Source organism: Glycine max, chromosome 2 (genome assembly GCF_000004515.6).
Source record: "Glycine max cultivar Williams 82 chromosome 2, Glycine_max_v4.0, whole genome shotgun sequence".
In the NCBI taxonomy this organism is placed as follows: domain Eukaryota; kingdom Viridiplantae; phylum Streptophyta; class Magnoliopsida; order Fabales; family Fabaceae; genus Glycine; species Glycine max.
In genome coordinates, this window is record NC_016089.4 from 6,493,085 (window position 1) to 6,515,516 (window position 22,432).

Consider the following 22,432-nt stretch of genomic DNA (forward strand, 5'->3'; position numbering starts at 1 on the left):
GTCCACATCAAGTAATATAATTCAACTTTCTCCCCCCTTCCTATCATATAAATAAAATCCTTAAAAAATTCGCAACGAATCACATGATATTTTGATTAATTCCACCTGATTAAGACGGCCATGCAGTATAGTCATAGTTCCATTATTTTGTTATGTCTCAATTACTCATATAAGAGTAGTAATACGAAAATATTGTTTAACAAATAATTAGAATTAATGAACTTGTTTTATTAAAAATTAAAGCAGTGCACAGATATATTAGAGTAAGAAATTTTTCCTCGTGAATTTGTACCAATTCAAACAGAGATTTTTCTGTTAAGTAATAAATTAAATAACTAAAAAAGTTAAATAATTAAACACAAATCAATCAGCTGTAATTCGCGTGTGCATTAGTTTTCTTAAAAAGTTGCTCCAATTCAACAATAATAAAAAAGTTAAACATTAATTTTACTAAGAACTACTAGTATTATATTTTAACTTCCTCTCTTAAAAATTTATTTAATATATAGTTATCTTTCTCAAATAGCCATAACCACTGACTGAGTTTATTCCTCCGTGAACATGAAATAGTGGGAAAGAAGTTATTTACATTGGAGTTGGTGTTTGAAACAGACTTAGGTAGCGAATGCAGGATCCCAAAATGTAACATCAAAGATGGAAAAATACTAAATTCTTGATTGTCCTTTTAATGGAGACCAGGAGGACATATAAACATGTTATATAATGTGGACACTAATTAATATGCTCTAAATATTGGACACATTATATTGCCTCATGCAATCCAAAGTTGACATATGGCTGCACCTTTGATGCATTAAGTATAATCCAAAATGGAGAAAAAAGAAAGAAAAGAAAGCATCCACCACAAACAAGTTCTATGATTTGCATATCCCTAGCAAATCTTGCAATGGAAAAAGGACAATAGCTGTAAAGATACACGAAGATCAAATCCCAAATGCAAGAAACCTCTTTTTGTCTCAACGTGATGAAAGAAAAAGGTTAAACCGGGAAGGAAAAGATTGAGGGGTTAGAAATTCAAAATGCACGGGAATGACGGAAAAGGAAAGTCAGGGAAAAGAAAGTGGTAAGGTAGAAAAACATGCCTTTGGCGTCAGACATATCTTATATATCCATGTGAGATCTATCACCGATGTCCCAAATCAAATATAAAATGCAACCCTTATTTTTATTTTCATTTACTTAATTAAAAATATTGATTCCATAAAAAATGAAAAAAATAAAATAAAGGTATGTGTACAATTTCAAGTATTTTTTGACTAATAGAGGGTTTGATAGAATGAAATAAAATGAAAGTAAATTAAAATTTTGAATTAAATTAGAATATAAAATTAATAGAGAGTTTGATAAAGTCAAATAAAATGAAAGTAAATTAAAATTTTGAATTAAAATAGAATATAAAATGTGAAGTTCATCTCATTTTATTGTTTAGTCCACTCCTTTTTAACTTCCTTTTACTGGAAATAAACAAGGGGTAAAGGAAAGTTTGCATAAAGAGAATTTTTTGGGTTTTAGGTCAAGATTAATGTATATTTTAGGATTTTTTTTATATACTTTGTGTACAATAAAGATATTCCATTAAAGACTAGTTTTCTTTCTCAGCATTAGACACTAATTTTGAAAAATAAATATACATACATATATATATATATATATATATGCGCGCACGCGAGCAAAGCTGAATTTACCTCCATCAACAAAGTATTTCCAACACATGATATCATCCAACTATTTACCTATTATAAATATTTTCATTTATATTAGATGAACTAACCTCATGAAATATTATAGCAAGAGTTATTAGGAGTTTGTATGGTGGGGTTAAAAGAAAACGAGTGAGGGAGACAAGTAATTGAAGGCTTCCCAATTTCTCATTCAGGTTGGTGGAAAATTTTGAGGGGACGTTGTCAGACAACTCCACGTGAAGGTTTTTCTTCACAGTCTCTTTTGTCAAGAAAGAAACAAACGCTTCCAAAATTTATGTTGTTTTCACTTTGCGTGAGGAAACCCTTTGCGTGCGAAGATGAAAAAGAAGAGAAGGGGCAACGTAGGGTAAGGAATTGTAGTGGTGTAAAGAAAAGAAGGTGATGTTGTCTGTACTTCTAGCTATCGTGTCAGTCGTTAAATTGAAAATAATTTGATGGATGGGGATAGAGCAATGGAGCAAGCAGGGGTATCATCACAGTATCACTCATGAAAACCTAGCCATCATTCAGAAACAAATCAAAAGAAAACAGATGAAATGGTAATTTCATAATTCAAACACATTTAATATCTTATATATATATATATATATAGATGATGATAAGAATGCATCATGCATGCCCCTTTCAATAATTTACTAGTTCTCTATAGGATGAAGACATAGGTTGATAGCTATAATGAATAATAATGTTGTTATGATTCATTTTGTATTTTATTTAAACGACCATCCATTACACGAGATCGTTCTCAGTGTGTTTTTGAACAAATGCTCTTTGAAGAATTATAAATGTGCATGCACACCCTATTATTTTGTTTTTGTGTAAACCAAAATTACGAACCACACGCGTGATTTCAAAATTAGGCTTTCAAAATTAATTACAATTACTAACCTAAAAATCTGAAACGTGTGATTTCAAGTTGTCCTTAAAAATTGCATGATGCGCAAAGTGTTTCAAGATTTAACAAACTCACTCTCAACTATTGTTAAGGGAATAACATAACTAAAAAGAGTATGATTAGAACCAATAAACTCAGAAAAGGATGCAAATTAAATACAGAGGAGAAAGAGAGGAGTCTATACGAAAATCTGACAAAATTGTAGGGTTTTCGTATAAACATTTAATTAAATATGGAAATAAATAAAACTGTTGGAAAAACAAGTTAAATTGAAACCCTATTTTATTAATTTATCTAATAATTTGTAATAGCGTGCCTTGTGAGAGAAAAAAAACTCGATCTAAGTGTGTTTTAATATTTTTCAGCAAAAAGAGAATGGAATGTAATGTTGTACAAGTTGTGACCTTCATATATATAACATGATCCATGAATTCATGTCTATGTATTTTCTTGAGAACTGAAAATACAGATATTTTATTTGGGACACCGCGGCACCAAGATGTTACTTGTCTGCATCCCACGACGCAAACTATTTGCCTCACTACAGCTGTTGTCTTAGCTTCTCTCGTATTATTATAATTTTGATTAAGGAATGTGGGAAATGATGAGCAGTATGTTAAGTTTAGGGATCTTCCCAGATATTATGATTCTCGTACACGGTTGGCATCTTTGACACAATCGAAACTAATTAACACAATAACTTCGTATGAATCATTGAAGGGTATATGTTACACGGGTATTCAAAATTGCAGGCTACCAATTAATCACAAAACAAAAATACGAAACTGCAACCACTTTTTTTTTTATAACAAATGACAACCACTTTTAAACTTTACTAAGTATCTATCTTTGAAACAATTATTTGTTTATAAAGTTTTAACCTTTTTTTATAGACCTTAAGTATTTTTTTATCATCATAATATTGATATAATTTTTATTTATTTATAAGATTTATCAACAAGGACTTGTTGATAAATATAAAGATCTTTTAGCTTAAGTAATTTTGTCTGAATTAAATAAGATTATTATAATATAAGTGACTAAAGCTTAATTTATTAACTTTTTAACTTGGGGCTAGCTTCATCTTGAATCTGAAATAAATTTTAACATGTAATCATCCTTATTTCTTATTGGACTTCTTGAATGTAATGATACTGATGCTTATCTATAGTTGAAGTTAATTAAGACACCAACTTTAAAGTTTAACTATAGCATGTGTTATTTATATATAGGAATTTGGAAGCTTGGAAAGTTCTTCTACATCGCCAATTATTAGTTGCCTTGGTTGTTATTATTTCATTCGAAACATTGCCTATGAAAAGCATGTGGTGCTATGTTTCTATCAAATCAATTCAAGTATAATATAATTAAGAGAAAGTAATTGTCCCCTTTCCTCTGTTTAGCTTCTTTGTGTGCCTTAGACTACATAAAATTTATGAGACGACAATAACAGAGGATCTAGCCTAGGCTGTTCTTCCCAAAGTAAAGTTTAGCAATGATGATAAACAAAGAAGAGAACGCTGCTGGCTGAGAAAGAAGGGCAAAAGAAAGTCAAACACGTTAAAATAAATAAATTGGGTAACACTACTAAACATGCTATTTTCCACAGGAAAATAATCTGCAAAAATTTCTGCAGATTTTTCTACAAAAATAATCTCCAGAAATTTTCTGCGAATTTTATAAAATGATATCCGTTCTTAAAAGTAAATAATGTTGTATAATTAATCCATGAATTTAAAAAAAAATCATTGAAAGTATATGTTAATCATATTTGTCCAACTATTACAAGTAATTAATGTATGACTTAAATAATAATACTAACAACTGATAAAAATAATAATACTAACATGTTTGTAGATTGTGTTTGACAGCTTTCTGGCACAACTGGTGCCCTTAATATAATTCTTTGAAAAACACGTTTGTAGATTAAAATAACAGTAAGTGGTTAAATTTTTTTGTCGATAACAAGTGATTAAATTTAAGAATTTAGATAAAATTCTTAGGAATTTAGAGATTTATTTGAAATTCCCTTTTTATGAAAACTCATATGTGATAATGTTCAACACTTTTAAATACCAAAAAGGTGATTTAAAAAAATAGTAAAAGTAAGATGATGTGTTTCTTTTAAACAATTGATATATATGGTTTTGATGGAAATGGATATGTGTAATTTCATATCTTAAATTATTAGCAAGACTATCCGGTACTCGTTAGACATTAGTAATGTAGTGTAGTTCCTAAAGGACATGTTTAAGAACGTAAGCCATCAGCTAAACTTACCCTAAGATAATTATTTTGTTGTTTGACCGAAAGCATCTTTAGAAAAATAGAAAATTATTTTATATTTATAGTCAAATTAAGATTAAGAAAGATTAATAAATTTAAATCCATTTTAATATGTACGAGCATTGTTTGAATAAACATGCTCCACATAAGAGACAGGCTGAGATAACAAAGTGATATTAATCTAGTTTTAATGCATTGTTTTTCTATATTCTTTCGGTCATCTTCAGATAGTGTTGAGAAACTTCTATTCCTTTCTAATGTATGTGTGTGTGTGTACGAGCATTGTTTGAATAAACATGCTCCACATAAGAGACAGGCTGAGATAACAAAGTGATATTAATCTAGTTTTAATGCATTGTTTTTCTATATTCTTTCGTGTAAGTAGCCTAAAAAAGACAAAATACAATTTGAAATTATAGTATAAGTAGCCTAAAAAAGAAAAAATACAATTTGAAATTATTTACTAAAACTTTGTAAGTAGCCTATGTAAAAAAATGTAACTTTAAGATAGTGAATAAATGATTATTTAAAGGCTTAAATACATTTTTTATCTATGCAAATTTAATGTTTTATTTTTTATTTTTGTCCTTGCTTTTTAGTTCTTGCAAAATGTATTTGTTTTATTTTTTGTCTTTAAAGTGTTTTAGATAATATTTTTTTCATTGTTCAAAACAATTTTTTTTGTTGTTCTAAACATTATCTAAAACACTTTAAGAAAGAAAAATAAACCAAATGAAAACTTCTTGGTGGACCATGGAGTTCTTTTTGCTATTTCTTATTCACACATTTAGAAGGTGAGGAACAAAAATGCTTTTTCGGATCATGTCATTCATATTGTATTAGTGATGAACCAGATTCTTAGTTTACTCAAAATAGTTACCAGGACCTGCGATAAGAATGTTAGTCAACAACAACAAAGGCTCATCCAGTGGCAACCATCTCAACCTGGAGAACACAAACTCAACGTCGATGGTAGCTATTTTGATAACTCAAGCAAGGATGGGTTTGGCGGTCTTATTCGCAACAATCATGGTCATTGGATCGTGGGCTTTTATGGATCATGTGGAATTTCATCCAACACAAATCCATAACTTCAAGCTATATACCACGACATTAATGTTGCTTGGCTTGATGGAGTTTGCCATCTAACTACTTGTGGATCAGATTCAAAAGTGGCTCTTCAACTCATCACGGATGGAGTCATTTCATCTCAAACATTTTATTCTCTTATTCAAAAGATTAGAAGCTTCCTCCACCTTCATTGGAAGCTCATGTTCAGGCACTCCCTTCGTTAAGGGAACACTTGTGATTATTAGCTCGCAAAAAAGGAGCTACGAAAAATGATCATCTTCTTATTTTGGATACTTGTCCTCGTAGACTAAAACCTTTGTTAATGATTGATGTCCTAACTAGGAACCTTGTTTATTAGGCACAACTAGTCTTTTTCTTTCTATTTTTTGTATTTCCACAACATAAAAAAAACTTTCAAATTTGAATTTCTTTCACAAATAATACTAAAATAATTCATTGTTAAATTGATATATACACATAGTCTAAACTTTATCTAAATGGACCATAGGAAATTCAACTCCAGTCAACCCCATAACCATCTTTTTGCATTATGCACTCTATTGTGTCTTGGGAATTACTTCTTGCTCCCTTATTTTGCTTCACACACTTTACAATAATAATTAAAGGACAAAATTACCCTTTGTGTAAAAGTCCACACCCCATTTCCCTCATATGCACAATCCTAGTCGTCAACCACCACACCCCACTCAACCCAACAATTGTTGCATGCAAACACCACCATTGCTACCATTGAACACCATCACATCCCACCTTCATCCAACAATAATCGTTGCAAGTTTTGAAGCAAGAGAAGAGAGAAGATTTTGTTTTGGTGCGACTTTGCTTCTCCCAAGGCTTTCACTACTTTGACATTTTTGATAGTCATGGTTGCTCTCAAGTTCATGTTCTGAATATTCTTTTGCTTCATAGTAATGGATCTGGTTACGATTGTCATTCTTAGAATGTGTTGGTTTACCTTGTCCATGAATTTCAGTATCCATGACTCACCAATTCTTATCATTTTTTCTACGAGGAATCTATCCAAGTCTTCGATAACCACTGTCAATTTCATCATCGCTTGGAAGAGGAGAGATATCTGATCTCAATTGCTAGGGATTTTGCATAAGTTGATGTCGTAGACGAGCGCACAAACCTTTTTTAGTACTTGACATTTTTTCACTCCTTTCTAGAATATCTATTATGGAATATGATTTTCATATTCTAGGATAGTCATTCTAGAATAGGTTTCTGGAAGTTATTATGGATTAGTTGTACATTTCTATAGTAATTATTCCATAAGTGCATAGCTGATCTGAAAAACCTATTCTAGAATATGATTTTCATATTCTGGAATAGGAATTTTGAAATACATATACACCGCAGGAATTACCATTTCGTAACAAAGGGAGGGTAATTTAGGAATTTCAAAACATTTGGGAGTGTAGGAAGCAATTGCCTTTGTCTTATGCTTCTTTTTATATAGTCCACAAAATATAGCCCATTATAAGTCCCTAATTCACGCTTTTCCTTGGGCCCGAGTGTATAGAATTATTTTTGAATTTGCGTGTCATTGTGGGATTTTAGCTAACAGCCTAGGATTCATTTTGTTTCTAGGCCGTTGACTAAAGGAGAAAATTATTCGATGATCTCATACTACATAATTGTATTTTTTAATTAAATAGAAACGTATCATATAAAAATTGGTCGGCATCAGATAATTTGAATATTTGCATCATGTAATAATTTGTCCTTCCTCGAAACCTCAATTTAGTTACACGTATACTGAACATATATGGAAATTGCTTTCTTGTTCTCCTCATTACCAGTGAAAATGTTAAGGCATTTCAATTTCAATCCATGTCTCTTTCCTGGGTTAGTCGTCTTCCCCAATAGAAACCTCATGATTTTGGTCGGCCAACGTGTTAAAGATATGGTGCAATTAATTGATTTCTTTAAAGATATCTCAATCAAAGCATAAATATTAGGGTTTAAAATGCATTTTTTCTTTCAATTTTTTTAATTTATGATTTAGTCTTTTTATTTTTTTAATGGAGATATTTCATTTTTTATTTTTAAAAATTCATAATTTTAATTCGTATTTTTTAATTGAGATATTTTATTTCTTATTTATAAAAAATCCACAATTTAAATTATTATGATTAATTTCAAACATTATCTATACTTTGTAAACATTGACACGTATTTGTTTATTATTAATATGACAAATGTATCTTTAAAAAATATTTTATTGTTAACAAATTTAATTTATTAAAAAAAATTAAAAAAGTATATTTTTAAATTTGAAATTGAAAAAGAAGATTAAAATTACATATTTTTTAAAAAGTAAAAGATAAAATATCTCAATTAAAAATAGGAAATTAAAACTATGTGTTTTAAAAAAATAAAATATTTCAATTAAAAAATAAGAAAACTAAAATTGTAAATTTAAAAAAACAGAAAAATAAAAATTACATTTTAGCCCAGGTATTATTATGCATTCTTTTATGCTAAAAAATCGGTTCTTTTTGGAAAATTTTCGGGTCCTTTTGTCCTAAAACGTGTTGGACTTGTTTTATTTTCAATTGAAGTCGGTGGAGCTCAATAATCGGATAAGGCGTATTAATTTTGCTGACGATCTTTTTCAAGTATCTAAAGTTTCTTCTCAGAAGGCTGTTTATATTAAATGTTGTCTGGTTATTACTTATTACCCTTCGAATTAGCATATGATTCTTTGCAATATATTGCTTTTAAAGTGCCCAGCCTGAAGGGGTTTCGTGAGCAATTAAAACACCCACATCTGGAACTTGGTTTCTACTTAGTGGATCCTTGTGTTTGGGAGGGGAATATTATTGATCCCTTACTCTTGGTATTTCTTTTTCTGTGTGAGTAGAATGACATAGATTCAATCTTTGCAGTCAAAAAATCAGATTCAACCTTGTAACTATATACAAAATATTTTCTCTTCTCTCATTTGTACAATCAAGCGATGATTCAATTTGTCAAGGTCTAATTCAGTTATTTTAAATCTACTGATATTCTCTTCAATTTCTACAAATAAAAATAAAATGATGATTCAATTTAATTTGTTCATTAATCTTCTAAGTTCTTTATCTTGCCAAATTTAATTACATCCACGTTCTCTTTTAATGCACTAATTTAAATTCGGATTTACCAACTCTGTTGTGTTCCTTACATGAATTCAGCCTCTGAGGTATCAAGGGGTGTGTCAATTTGAGGTATTTTAGAACCATAGAATATATAGGTTTTAAAATTGGAACGAGAATGAAAATATGAGTGCGCTAGTTAAGTGAAAAAACTTCAATGGATTTTCGATATTGCTTGTAGCAAAAAACAAATGTAGAAAATAAGTTGCTAAATCAGTTTTTAGTACAAAGCTGGAAAAGAGCATTAACATTACCAATTTAGAAATTTCTAAATCGGTTCTTTGTAAAATTGATCTAGAAAGCATTTAACTATAAAGTTTATCTTTGAAATTTAACAATCTCTTTAACTGACAATTTCATATTCTAAATTGGTTCTTTGTAAAATTGATCTAGAAAGCATTATACTATAAAGTTTTCCTTTGAAATTTAACAATCTCTTTAACTGAAAATTAGGAAATTGGTGGTTTCTCTTGTTCTAACTTTGTTTTGTTTGATTTTATTATTTCAATTTTTGTAGTAGAAATGTATAAAGATAAATTAGAGTAATTTTTCTAATCTGGCTAATATTCTTCACTAATTCATCGGAATATCACATGACATGGATGTGGAAGTTGGCACATAGGCTAATGATGGCGCTTATGTGATGTTGATGTGGCATAGGTGATATGCAAAAATAGAAAATAAATAACAAATCGTGGAAGATGAGCTTGAATCACCTCCTTTGAATTAAATTTTTAAATAATAATTATTATCTTCAATAAAATTAGTTGAAAAGTTAAATAGAAGTTGAAAAATAAATTTATTAAAGTATTAGTATTCGATAAAATTAATTATTGAAGTAGTTAAAAAAATAAAATAAATTAAAAATAATAAAATCATAATTTATTTAAAAAGTATAAATAAATTTTTGATAAATGTAATAAGGATAAAAAGAAAAAAATACAAAAAATTAAAATTTAGAAGTTAACGTTTTAAAAAATATTAATTAAAGTAATGTTTCAAAAAGATGTTAGTGAGAAGCTATTAAAAAAATGATTTCTTCAACAGTCAAATAAATTTTTCGATTAACAAAAATAGTTAGAAATTAACTGAGATGTGTTGTCGAACATAATCAATATATATTAATATCACTAAACTATTAACTTTATGTATTATTATAAAATTCTCTTGTATTTTCCATTCTTATGGATAAAAACCAAAAAGATGATTAGCTTTATTTGTTATAGAAGCGCAAATTATACCATATATAACTTAAACCACGATTAAAAGTGCAAATATATTTTGTACTATTAAAGTAAACAATATTAATATTATATAAACTAATAATATTATAGTTAATATTAATAATATAAATTAATAAATATACACTAATAAAATTAAAATTCATATTATTAAATATATAGTGATGACATTAAAATAAAGAAATACTACTGAATAATATATATTATTACTACTAATAATAAATTAATAATATATAATACGGACTAATATTACACTATGTCCATATTCGACAAAATTAATTGAAAGTTGAAAAATTAGTTGAAAGTTGTACCTCAAAAACTAGTTTATTAAATTATAATGTCTGGTCAAACTAATGGTTGGAGTAGCTGAAAAACCTAAAATAACTAGAAAAACAATAATATTATAATTTATTTAAAAAGAATAAGTAGAAAATTTGATAAATATATTAAGGATAAAAATAAAAAAAAATTATAGAAAGATAGAAACTAAAAGCTAGCATTTTAAAAAATGTTATTTCAAATAACATTTCAAAAAATGTTGAAAACTAGTACAAAAGGCTTATTTATCGAACAACAAAATAAAAATGAACTGTTTAGTTAATAAAAAAATTAAAAGTTAACTGAAATGTCTTATCTAACATATCTTAATATTTATTACAACTAAATAAAAAATATAGTATTATAAAATCAAACCTTCGTATTAATTTATTAGTATGTATTTATTAATTTATATTTATCAAGTTCTAATTTATTAATAATTATTATTTGCATGTATTTATTAAATTTAATATTAATAAACATAAATTAGAATATTTTAATATATTAAAAATTATTTAAGTATATATTGATAAATTTATTTGTATATATAATATTTATTAATTTTAATATTATTAATTTATATAATATTAATATATGTTATTTAATGTTTGCATATATAGTCTAGTGGTTGTTATAATTTTTCTAGAGGAATTAAGGAGAAGGTGTCCAAATCTCATCTCCCATATATACTTTAGTAATCTGTTTTCTATTTTCACATATATCCCATCTCCCATCTCCCATCTCAAGGTTACAACCCTTTCTCTCCTACCAGCAATTTCAAATAAGTTTTTTTTTAGGGAATTTTCAAATAAGTTGAATCTTCTACTAATTAAATACTAGTTCAACAATTGTTATTTTCTATATATAAGAGTCTTATAATAACAGAGATCTTCTTATTCCATCCAGTAGTTTTTCTTTCTTTTTTTTGCCGGACAGTAGTTTTTCTTTTAAATCTATTAGCAATTTGTCTGTAATATATAAATGATCATATATTATATGGCTCTTTAATTTCATAATTAATAAGGAGATTAGAGTTCAACTCAACTACACCCCTATAAGGCTATAACCTGTATCTGTTAAAAAAAACGTGAATAAAAGTTTATAGAAAAATCAGGATTTTTATGTAAAATTCGCACGTAATTTAAAAAGTTCTAGTAATAGAACATAAGTATTACGCATAATATTTAGAAGATAATTTTGATGCAATATAAAAAGTATAAAAGTTTTATACTTTTAACAAACGATGCATTATTATAATATTATCAAGTCATTCAATGAATTTGATAGTTTTGTAAAAGTATTAAGTCTTGATTTAGATTATAGTGAAAATAATAATTATAAATGGCAAGTTACTTGAAATGAAACTCTGATGATCACGTTCCCGACTCAACTTGAAAACAGCTTGAAATCGCTATCAAGACATATCCTCCTCACCGGTCAAACTTAATTGAACTGGCAGGATATATACTTGTCATAATTCCAAGTCTCTTGGTTCCTTCTACCATTATTCTTAGCTTATTGAAACTGCTTATGATCACTTTTGATAGAATTTATTCGCATAATCTAAAAAATGAAAACTTACACTTTTGAAGAACAACTTGATTCACATAATCTTAAGAATTTGTCACTTATGAAAATGACCAGCCCCATAACGCAAACCTCACAGTCTACCACCATCACAGCCATTACATTACTACAATTGAGTTTAATTATCTCACTTTCTATTTAATAAAATAATTCCCCACCCATTCCTAACTATATACACTTCGAAAAGAGAAAAAAATAACATATAATAATAGTTACTAATAATAATGAGAAAAAAGTTTTAATTAAATATTCAATTTAGAGTCTATAAAAAATTAAACCCAAAGTATAAATTAATGTTAAGCAGGGTGGACTATTTTTTTTATAAAAAAAATACAACATTTATATGTGATAAATATTTTTCTTTTTAATATATATTTTTTACTTTTATATTTTTAAAACTCTGTTTGTTGTTATTATATATTTAGACAACCCCTTATCCAAAACTTGCAGCAAGAATTATTAATCTTTGTAAACTGCCACTTATAAACTGACAAAAGCTCCTGCTATAAAAGTCTCTTACATTTAATGTTCAAGGATATCTAGGTCAGAAGTAAAAAGTAAAAACACTTAAAATAAAGAAACCCAACTTGAAAAATGGATAAGCATTGTCATCCATCACCATTAAATACTACGCAATACAGTTCTGGTTAACTTAAATTTTGGCCTATCATGATCCAATGCATGCTACTGCCTTATAAACCCACCAACTTTCTCCTTTTTACACACACTTACACCTACTCTTCATATGACCCTTTTCTCGATCTCGGTAGATCGAGATACACAGAACGCACATACACCACACGCCCCGTTCTCACCCTGTGAATTTCATAATGGTGTCTTCTTCTACCTCACTTCACGTGGAAATGTGCAACAACCAGTAGCTAGCTCTCTCCCAAAAATGGAATTATTGTGGTGTCTAATAATGACATGCATATATCAAATGACATTGTTTATTGTTCTAGAAACAAAATAAATACAAAGTGAATAATCAAATTACTAAGATTATTTTTGTGGATGACATGACTTATAACTAATAATAATTTTTCTTTAATGGAATATTCAATTGAAATATAACTATTTTTTAATTTATTTAAACAACACTTAATTTTTTCTTGTAAATTATATTAAGTATAAAAATATTTATAAGTTTGCGTTAAGATAATTTGTTATTAACTGAAAATTGTTATATACAAAAGTAACAGCACAACGCTTATTAGTATTTGCACTCTAAGACTCTCTTAATAACTCTCTACATATAATAGTTTTGTAATAAAAATTCTTTAAAAAATTTATATATGATAATATCCGATCTCTATTAAAAAAATGATAATATTCTTATAATTATACCAATTGTACTAAGCATTGCCGAGGTTCTGTAGTTTGTAAAACATCCATGGGGGATTTTTTTTTATTTTTGCTTCATTTTCTTTATGGTTAGATCTCGAGTTACATATATAATCGAATATTCTTGGTTCCGATCATCAAACTTTGAGAGTATGTCTTGCTTCACAAAACTTTACCGGCAAGATGACTGTTCATACACGTTTATGTTGCAAAAATGGCAATAGGAAGCGTTTGATGGGTTTTTATTTTTTTTTGTTGTTGTTGTACATTTATATATTATCGAAAACAAGGAGAAAACTTTAGCCCACCCTAAACAGTTATTTGATGGGTCTAATACCTAAATAATACACATTCACCAGATTTAAATAAAAAGTCTCCATCCAATATTGTCCCATGTAAAACTCTATATATACTAATGGAAACTCCCAGCAGTGACGGAAGAAACCTTGGCCACATCTGCTGGCTTTGGTTTTGGCAGCAGAACAACCGCTAGCACGGCACTCACGGCGGCCGCCACGGCACCCAGCACAAACGCCGGCAAGTTGCCACCACCAAACCATTTATCCCACTGTCCACTTATAGCCGATACTATCATCTGTGTATAAATGTGTGCATATACATAATTAGTCAAATAATTACCAAAAATGTAATTAAATTCATTTCATTGCTAAGGATTACGCTAAACAAAGCATGTACATTTCTTAATATAGTTGTGACATAATAATGTATTGTTGATGACTAATATACCAAGTAAATGGATTCTAACCTGTGGCACGACAATTGCAACATTGAGGACACCCAAAGATAAACCTGAAAATTTTGAAGCAAAAAGAAAGGTTATATATTTTGATTTATGATTGACTATATCAGTTGGTCGATTTCTATAAATTTTAACTAACTAGCTTAATTTATAAATAAAAATACTTAACTAATAATAATAGTAATATTTATTGGTAACTATTTTAAATATAAAAAACACACTAAATGTCTAAATGATACGAGTTACTGTACCTTGGCCTGCTCCTGAAGTGGTGGAGTATATGGATGCCAGAGCAAATGGGACGCTGTAAGTAATCTGGGTACACACATGCAGATTATAGAGAGTATTAGTTTAATTTGCAATTTTGCATGACATATATTGATGTCAAGCTTTTAACTTTTCTCATACTTCTTCTTACAAAGTACTAACTGACAATTGAAAACTTCATTTTTCACGTCGCCTCAACCTTCCAAACAAAAACAAAAAAACAAGAGGTATTTTTCATATGTTTATGGTTATTAGTTAAATCTGCATATATATTATATGCAATACTTACCAACGCTTGGCGGCTATAAAAGTATCGTCCACATGAAGAAATAATAATAATATGACTAAAATATTTAAATAAAAATATTAAACATTCTCTTTTTTTTGGGTGAAAATATTAAACATTCTCTTAATTATATATTAAATATCATGATAAATAATAATCATTTAATGATTTTAAAAACTTTAAATGTTTTGTGGATCTGAAAATTATGAATTAGTTTATAAAAAGAATAAGATACATTTTCAAAATCTTTAAAAATTCAATCTTCATACAAGGTATGAAATAACTTACTGCTACGGATAAGGAAACATAATATTTTCTCTCTTACTGAATAATCATTTATTGATCTTAAATTTTAAATATTTTATACGTTAATGTGTTATAGTATAAAACAGTTTTATATTATTATTTAATTATAAATTAGTGTTAAATTTATTTTAAGATAATTATTTTAAAAAATAACAAACTTAATATATATATAAAATAGGTTGTAATTGGTTAACTTATAAAAAAATTATATTACATAACCTTTTTTCATATTTTATAGATCTAAAAAATATCTGAACTTTTAACTTTTTCTCACTCTTATTTTTACTAACGGTCAGTTGTAAACCTCATTATTGATGGGTCCTCAACCTTCCAATTAAAAAAAAAAGTTTGTTTAAAAAGATAAAAAGAGGTATTTATAATTTAATTATTTTAAATATTAAATGTTTTCTAGATCGGAAAAGTATTTTTTTTAGTATGCCAACGAAATAGTAATTTTTTGGTATTTCTAGATGAGGAAAGTAAGAAACATTTAAAGAAAAAGAAAAGTAAAAAAATGGAATTTCCATAGATGATGAGAAAAGCTTACCGCAAGAGGAACACCAAGGACGGAGAAGAAAGTCAATGCAGCAGCTTTGACACCAAGTGAGGGATATCCAACAAGGGAAACGGCGTTTAAGCGTTCATGTTCTGCAGCCTTTGTGATAAGCACCGTCATTGCCATGCAAACGGCGAGAATAACGTTAACGATCCCCCACAGCCACTTAACTCCCCCAACCAAACGACCCAAGGGTTCCACCGCCAACGACATCAATGCCAAAACCACAGAGTTCAGCATAAGCCCCAATGCCCCCACATGCACTCCGGAATCGTATGCTTTGTCCCCCACCTTACCACCGTACACCTCTCGCCCCATCCAATCAGTGTCGAACAACACATAAGGGAACCACGCCACCCAGTTAATAGCGGTCACCAACATCAGCAGCCACATTGGCCTCTTTAGACCCCTAAACGCACCGCAGAGTTCACCAAAGCACGAAAACCACGACCGCGAAACGCCGTCGTTTTCGTAATTGTCCTCATCCCCACGTGGCGTAAACTGAGGGTCTTCCACGCAAGTGAGCACAACGAAACAAAGAACGAGGAGAAGGACAATTGAGAAGAAGAAACAGCTCTTGAGATTTGCACAGAAGACGTCACACGCTTCGGTTTGTGTGAATTTGAAGGCGCGGTGGAGTTTGTCGTAGGAGCCTGCTGCGTAGCCGAGGACGTTTCCGATGGCCATGAAGAACGAGAAGAATGCGTTGGCGGTTCTCGTCTTGCGGTGGTCCCCGGCGGCGAGGTCGCCGAGAAATGCCCGGCATGGACCCTGGAGCATGTTGTTGGCCACGTCCAGGATCCAGAAGCCGACCACGAAGATTGCAACAGCCCGTGGGCGGGTCTTCTTTGCGAGGTCGTCGCCAGCTGCGTGTCCTATATCGGCTGCATAGCCAATTAGGAAGACGGCGATGGCAACAGCAACGGCCCCGGCTAAGATGAAGGGACGGCGGCGACCGAAACGAGATCTACATCGGTCGCTACTGTACCCTACAATGGGCTGCACCAGCAGCCCAGAGATTGGGCCGCAGAGCCAAATGAAGGAGGCCCATGCGTGGGGGACGCCCAGGGTCTGGACGTAGGGTGTCAAAAGAGAGAGCTGTAGGGCCCACCCGAATTGAATTCCCGCGGCGATTGACGAGACAGCGATCATTTTTCTGAGAGGACTAGGTCCTGCTTGTTGTGCTGTCTCCACCTGAAGAGACGACGAAGGAGGTTGTTCCATTGTGAAACGCAGAAAAAGAAAAAGAAATATAAAGCTTTGGAGAGAAGAAGCAGAGAGTGTGAACGAAGGAGTGTGGGAGAGAGTTGGTGAGTTTATAGGGTGTAAGGGATTGGGATGGATAAGTCATTAAGTCAAAATATGAGTCAATTAGAAGAGCTCTGTCGCGTATTCGCCTGGTTTTTAGTGATGAGTGGCAATCCTTATCCATTTGTCAACGTGGGTTCATTAAATTTTATTATTTTCACAATACGTAACTTTAACCAAAATATTGTTGGACATTCAATGCTAAAGACTATTTATGAGGACCAATTAATTCTTTTATTAAATGTAATCTTTATTGGTTTCATTTACTGGCATTGAATGGTAAAAATGGTTTCAAAATTATATGAAAAATATTCAAAAATATTTGTCCCAAGAAAATGTATCCGTTTTTCTTTGAAAACATTCCACCCATAATTAACACTTGAGTTTGAGTAATTACGAATAAGATATATTTTAAGAAGGTTTTTGTTTTTTAATTAAGAATTTTACCTTATAAAACGTGTTTGTTAAATCAAATATATATTAATAATTTAATTAAGGCCAATTTACATCTGAAATCTAGATTTATATGTATTGTCTTTTTATATTGATTATATATGTATGACTGATCTAAAAAAAATATCACATTTTACATAAATTATATGTATAATTAATGTAAAAAAATATCACATTTACATTAATTATATATTAATTATATGTATAATTGATATAAAAAGTTATTATTATAGGTTCGAATTTACTTGAACCTATATTCAAACAAAAAAATGATATATTTCAATATTGGAAGAACAAAAATATATTAAAAATTTTACAGGGATGAATTTGAAATATTTGTATATTTATGAGGACAAAAAGATTATTTTAGTCACTCTAATATAACTACCAAAGTAATTTGGTAGCAAATATGTTGCTAAAATATATTAATTTTAATTTTAAAAAATAAATTAGTGACTAATATGTCTATCTTTAATTCATTTGTTTAGTAATAATTATAAATAATAAATTTAAAAATTATTAATTTTAGTAACTACAATTTTCAATAACTATTTTGGTTGCTATTTTCTTTTCAACAATAACAACATATTATTATTATTATTATTATTATTATTATTATTATTATTATTATTATTATTATTATCATCATCATCTCATTATGCGGCAAGTAACCCTCTTCCAACTTTGCAAGCCTAGGCCTTCAATTTTTAATGTCTAACTAGTCAATATTTATTACAAAAGTGAAGGAAAAGGTTTTTCCTAAATTATCCAAAGAACATCAAGCCAAGTTTGTTTTATTGGGGTGCAAAACACAATAAATGACAAAACAAAAACCATCAAATGGTTGGTTACCATGAAAAAGAAACATATTTGAAATACAAGATGATGGAAAGTCAATTTCACGAGTCTAATAGGATATACTTATTTTTGTTACAAGATATTCAGAAGGACATGATTCACATGCAATTATTTTTACACGAGTCATGTGCAAATTCTCATTTTAACCTAGATCAAGAGTAGTCCTTTTGCTTGTTTTCCTCCCTTAATCCGATCCTTATTAGTTGGAGCCTCACCAACATTAGAGCTACCTTTCTGAAAATTTATTTATGCCAACTTACCTCCTTCGAAAGTTTTTAAGCCTTTTTGTTACCCATTGATTGTCGCCCAACATTGATAATCCCTTTAAATTCCACACCGCCACAATTTCTTGATTTTTGTTGTTTCTTATTTTTAGTAACAACCGTCAAATCTCCATACAATTCCTCATTTTCCCCTTATTTCCTCAATACCTATTAATGACCTCATTAATGTCAGGGTTGATTGTCGTGTTGTCATTGGGTCCCCCATGTTATGTTCATGTTCTTATGACTTGACTACTAACCTTTGTGCTTCACCCTTAGTGCATGAACAATTGCCCTCTCTTTCACTATGCAATTCCTTTTTTGCCCTTTATTTCCTTTCTCCATAATGACCTTATTAATGTTAGGGTTGATTGTCGTGTTGTCATTAGGTCCCCCATGTTCTGCTTATGTTCTTGTGAATTGACAACGAGCATTTGTGCTTTGGCCTTTGTGTGTGGACAGCTGCCTTCTCTATGACTATAGGATTCCACACCACCACACGATTTCTTGATTTTTGTTGTTTCTTATTTTTAGTAACAATAGTCCAATATCCATACGATTCCTCCTATGACCCTTATTTCCTTTATCCTTATTAATGACCTAATTAATACTAGGGTTGATTGTCGTGTTCTCATTGGGTCCCCCATGTTCTGCTTAAGTTCTTACGAATTGACTACCTTCCTTTGTGCTTCAGCCTTAGAGTGTGGACAAATGCAATCTCTATGACTATACAATATGATTCACATCTTTTGCATATATATGAAGACCTTCATATTTTACATTGAACCAAAAAAATTTGTACCACACTTTGTTGAAGTAATACCCTTTCTAAACTAAAATGTTTTAAACACTACAAACTTTTGAGAAGAAAATTCTAAGTCTTCATGCTACTAATGGTTTTCTTCGATTACTTGAATTAATTAAGATAGGACTTGATCAAGAAGTATGAAGAAAAGTTGTACAAAAAAATAATTTTCTTATGATACTAGTCTTCCTTAGCCCAAACACTCTCTAGGATTTAAAGCCAAATTCTTCCAACCCATTGAGTGTTTGTAATCACCTTCACTCAAGGATCCTTACTAAAGAGAGCATCCCAAAGGTGTCATAGGAGCATGTTGGGAATGATGGATGTCTTTGTGATCGATGGTTCTAGATATCTTGAGAAGTATCCTTTAAGATATTTAATATACTTTGATTTATCATTTAATATCTTAAATAATAAAGGAAGCATCTCCTTCTAATAAACTTATGATATCCAAGATACAAGCTTGATGAGATATAGCAAAAGCAGTGTTTTCATTGTGCAGAAAAAGACCAAGGTCAATTAATTGATTGTCATTATTCAACCCCCTTCTAGTGGTCAATTGATTCACTTCACACTTGTCCTACCACTGGTTGACTCAAGTTAATCTCAACACACTACTTTCTTGCAAACTTTCCTCTCAAGGGCATCAATGGTTCTAATATTCACCTCCACTGGTCTACCTACCATAGTTGCCAAAGCCAATAGGTTACTTTAACCATAATACTCCATCTCGTGGTTTTAAATTGCAGTTGTGGTTGTGTTTTAGTGAGTCAGAAAGCCTTTATATTGTCAGGAAATGTGCCTAATGCAATCGCAATTTCGATTGCAATTACATTGTGGTGAGTCAAAATTCCTTGACATTTCAGTAATAATTGCGATTGCAGAATGCTATTTAAAATTATGCTTCATCCCTAAGCATGGAAACCTTATCTAAATCAAAGTGCTTTCTATTTTTAACCTTAAAAGAAACAAAGTCTAATATCTAAGGCCTAACAACTGAATGGTGATCATACATAATCTAAGGGTTCTGGTCCTACAACTAACCAATTCATAGTCTTGTGGAATCCAGGTCAAACTTCACCATATAAAAATCATGCCCTACGTCTATTACTTCGAAACTTCCTTATTGATAATTTCTAGATAGCACGTAATTTATCCAATATAGTAAAGAAATTGAGTTTTCTCCCCTAAAAGCTTTACAATAATAAAATCTTTCCATGACCACCACAACTTCTACAAGATACTATAGTCAACAAAGTGTGCACGCACACACACAAACACAATGAATATGTTACCAAATTATAACTACAACTAATCTTAAAATGTACCCGAGTGTAGCTTGCAAACTAAGGTACACCTTCTAATAAAGAAGTAGGTGTGTACATATACCCACTCATTTCTTAAAATTAGTATTTTGGCCAATTGTAATTGACTTATTTTAAAATACACTTGTATATAGATTGCTAACATATGTATTTCTTCTAAAAATGCATGCATGTGCGAACACACATGTATTAATTATTTTTGTGTCGTCCTCATGTCTCCCTCTCTACCAAGAGTATATAATATAACATTAGCTTCTCTCAAGAGGGTCTAGCTTAGTTGGTTGAGTAGATGTATGAATTATTATTAGTTTTTTTTAAAAGTTGATTTAAAATAAAGGTGAGAAAACTCTTATTTATTTTTAGACAAATTTTTATAGCCTTAAATAAATTCAAAATGGAGCCTATTTTTTTTCTTTGTAAATTTAATTATTTGTATGCCATTTTATGTTTCCTATTTTTATTCACAAAAATAAATCAAAAATTTATTTTATTATGCGATGATGGTCAATATTTTTAATAACAGTGCTTGCAATTAATTGTGGAAATGTATTTTAATTAAGCTTAAATAATGAAAATAATTATTAACAGTGCTTCCAAAAAAACAAGAGTTAAAATACCTTACAATAAATATATATGATGGACTTAGACGAATAAAAAATATGTGTGCAGGAATTAAAATAAAGTTTAATAGGATAAAATAGTAAGAAGGTTGTCTAAGAAAGATTTACAAATTTTATATGTTTGTCAGAACACTTAGTTGACCATTAAAATAATTAAATTTCAGTAAAAAAAATAATTAAATGTGAGGAATATAATTAGTTGAGTTAAAAAAAAAGGTATTTTACCCTCTGGGCCCTCACAAATTTACATCCCTCTTTAGTTCTTGAAAATATTGATTCGTGGAAGTTTTCATGCTGAACCTCAAACTCAAATCTTGTACTGACCCAATTCACATGCCACACACTAATTTCTTTTTCTATTCCCAAATAAAACTCATTTACAAAAGGTAACTAACGTTTTTTATTTTTCTTTGTTCGGCCAAAAAGCTGTAATGGTGTAACCCTTTCGGTCCTCTCCCTCTTCTGCGTGTCAAATTCACCAAAGTAGTCGACACAAAATATACTTCCTCTCCTTTTGCCCTAATACGCTCCAAAACTTTGCCTCCATTAGTCGTCATAGTTTCTAGAAGACTATAACATGTACTTTTTTTTAAGCAGACTACAACATATACTTTCTATCTCTTTACCCCCTAAAACAATCCCAAAATTTCTCCTTTTTCATTTCCAGTTTAATTTTGCCAAGGTTTCTAGTTCAAGATACACCAAATTAAATCCAACTCAACTATTAGAATCACAATATAAAAATAAATAGAATATTGTTATGCCATAAGATACTGAATAAAATATTAAATCTCTAAAAGCTTTCAGCATGCAATGTGTATATACACGCACACATTACACACTGTATAAAAGTTTATTGCACTATCATTTAGTATGAATGATCATATATGTTGAGATTTTTTTATTTTTATAATAATAAATTAAGATTTTTTTATGCTTAAAAGAATAAAAAGTAAGATTAAGATTTAATTATACTTTTAAGCTCTAATTGCATG

At 29.8% G+C, this 22,432-nt stretch overlaps 1 protein-coding gene across 1 annotated transcript; it reads right to left on the reverse strand.

Moving 5' to 3' along the window:
- Positions 1-13,849: 13,849 nt before the first annotated feature.
- On the reverse strand, positions 13,850-17,203 carry LOC100782007 (sucrose transport protein SUC8). The gene is made up of 4 exons (XM_003518297.5): positions 15,797-17,203; positions 14,642-14,705; positions 14,397-14,440; positions 13,850-14,225 (listed from the first exon to the last, which is right to left on the reverse strand). Exons 1-4 carry the CDS (start codon positions 17,027-17,029, stop codon positions 14,043-14,045), a joined length of 1,524 nt encoding a protein of 507 aa, XP_003518345.1. The 5' UTR covers positions 17,030-17,203; the 3' UTR covers positions 13,850-14,042.
- Positions 17,204-22,432: the final 5,229 nt, after the last annotated feature.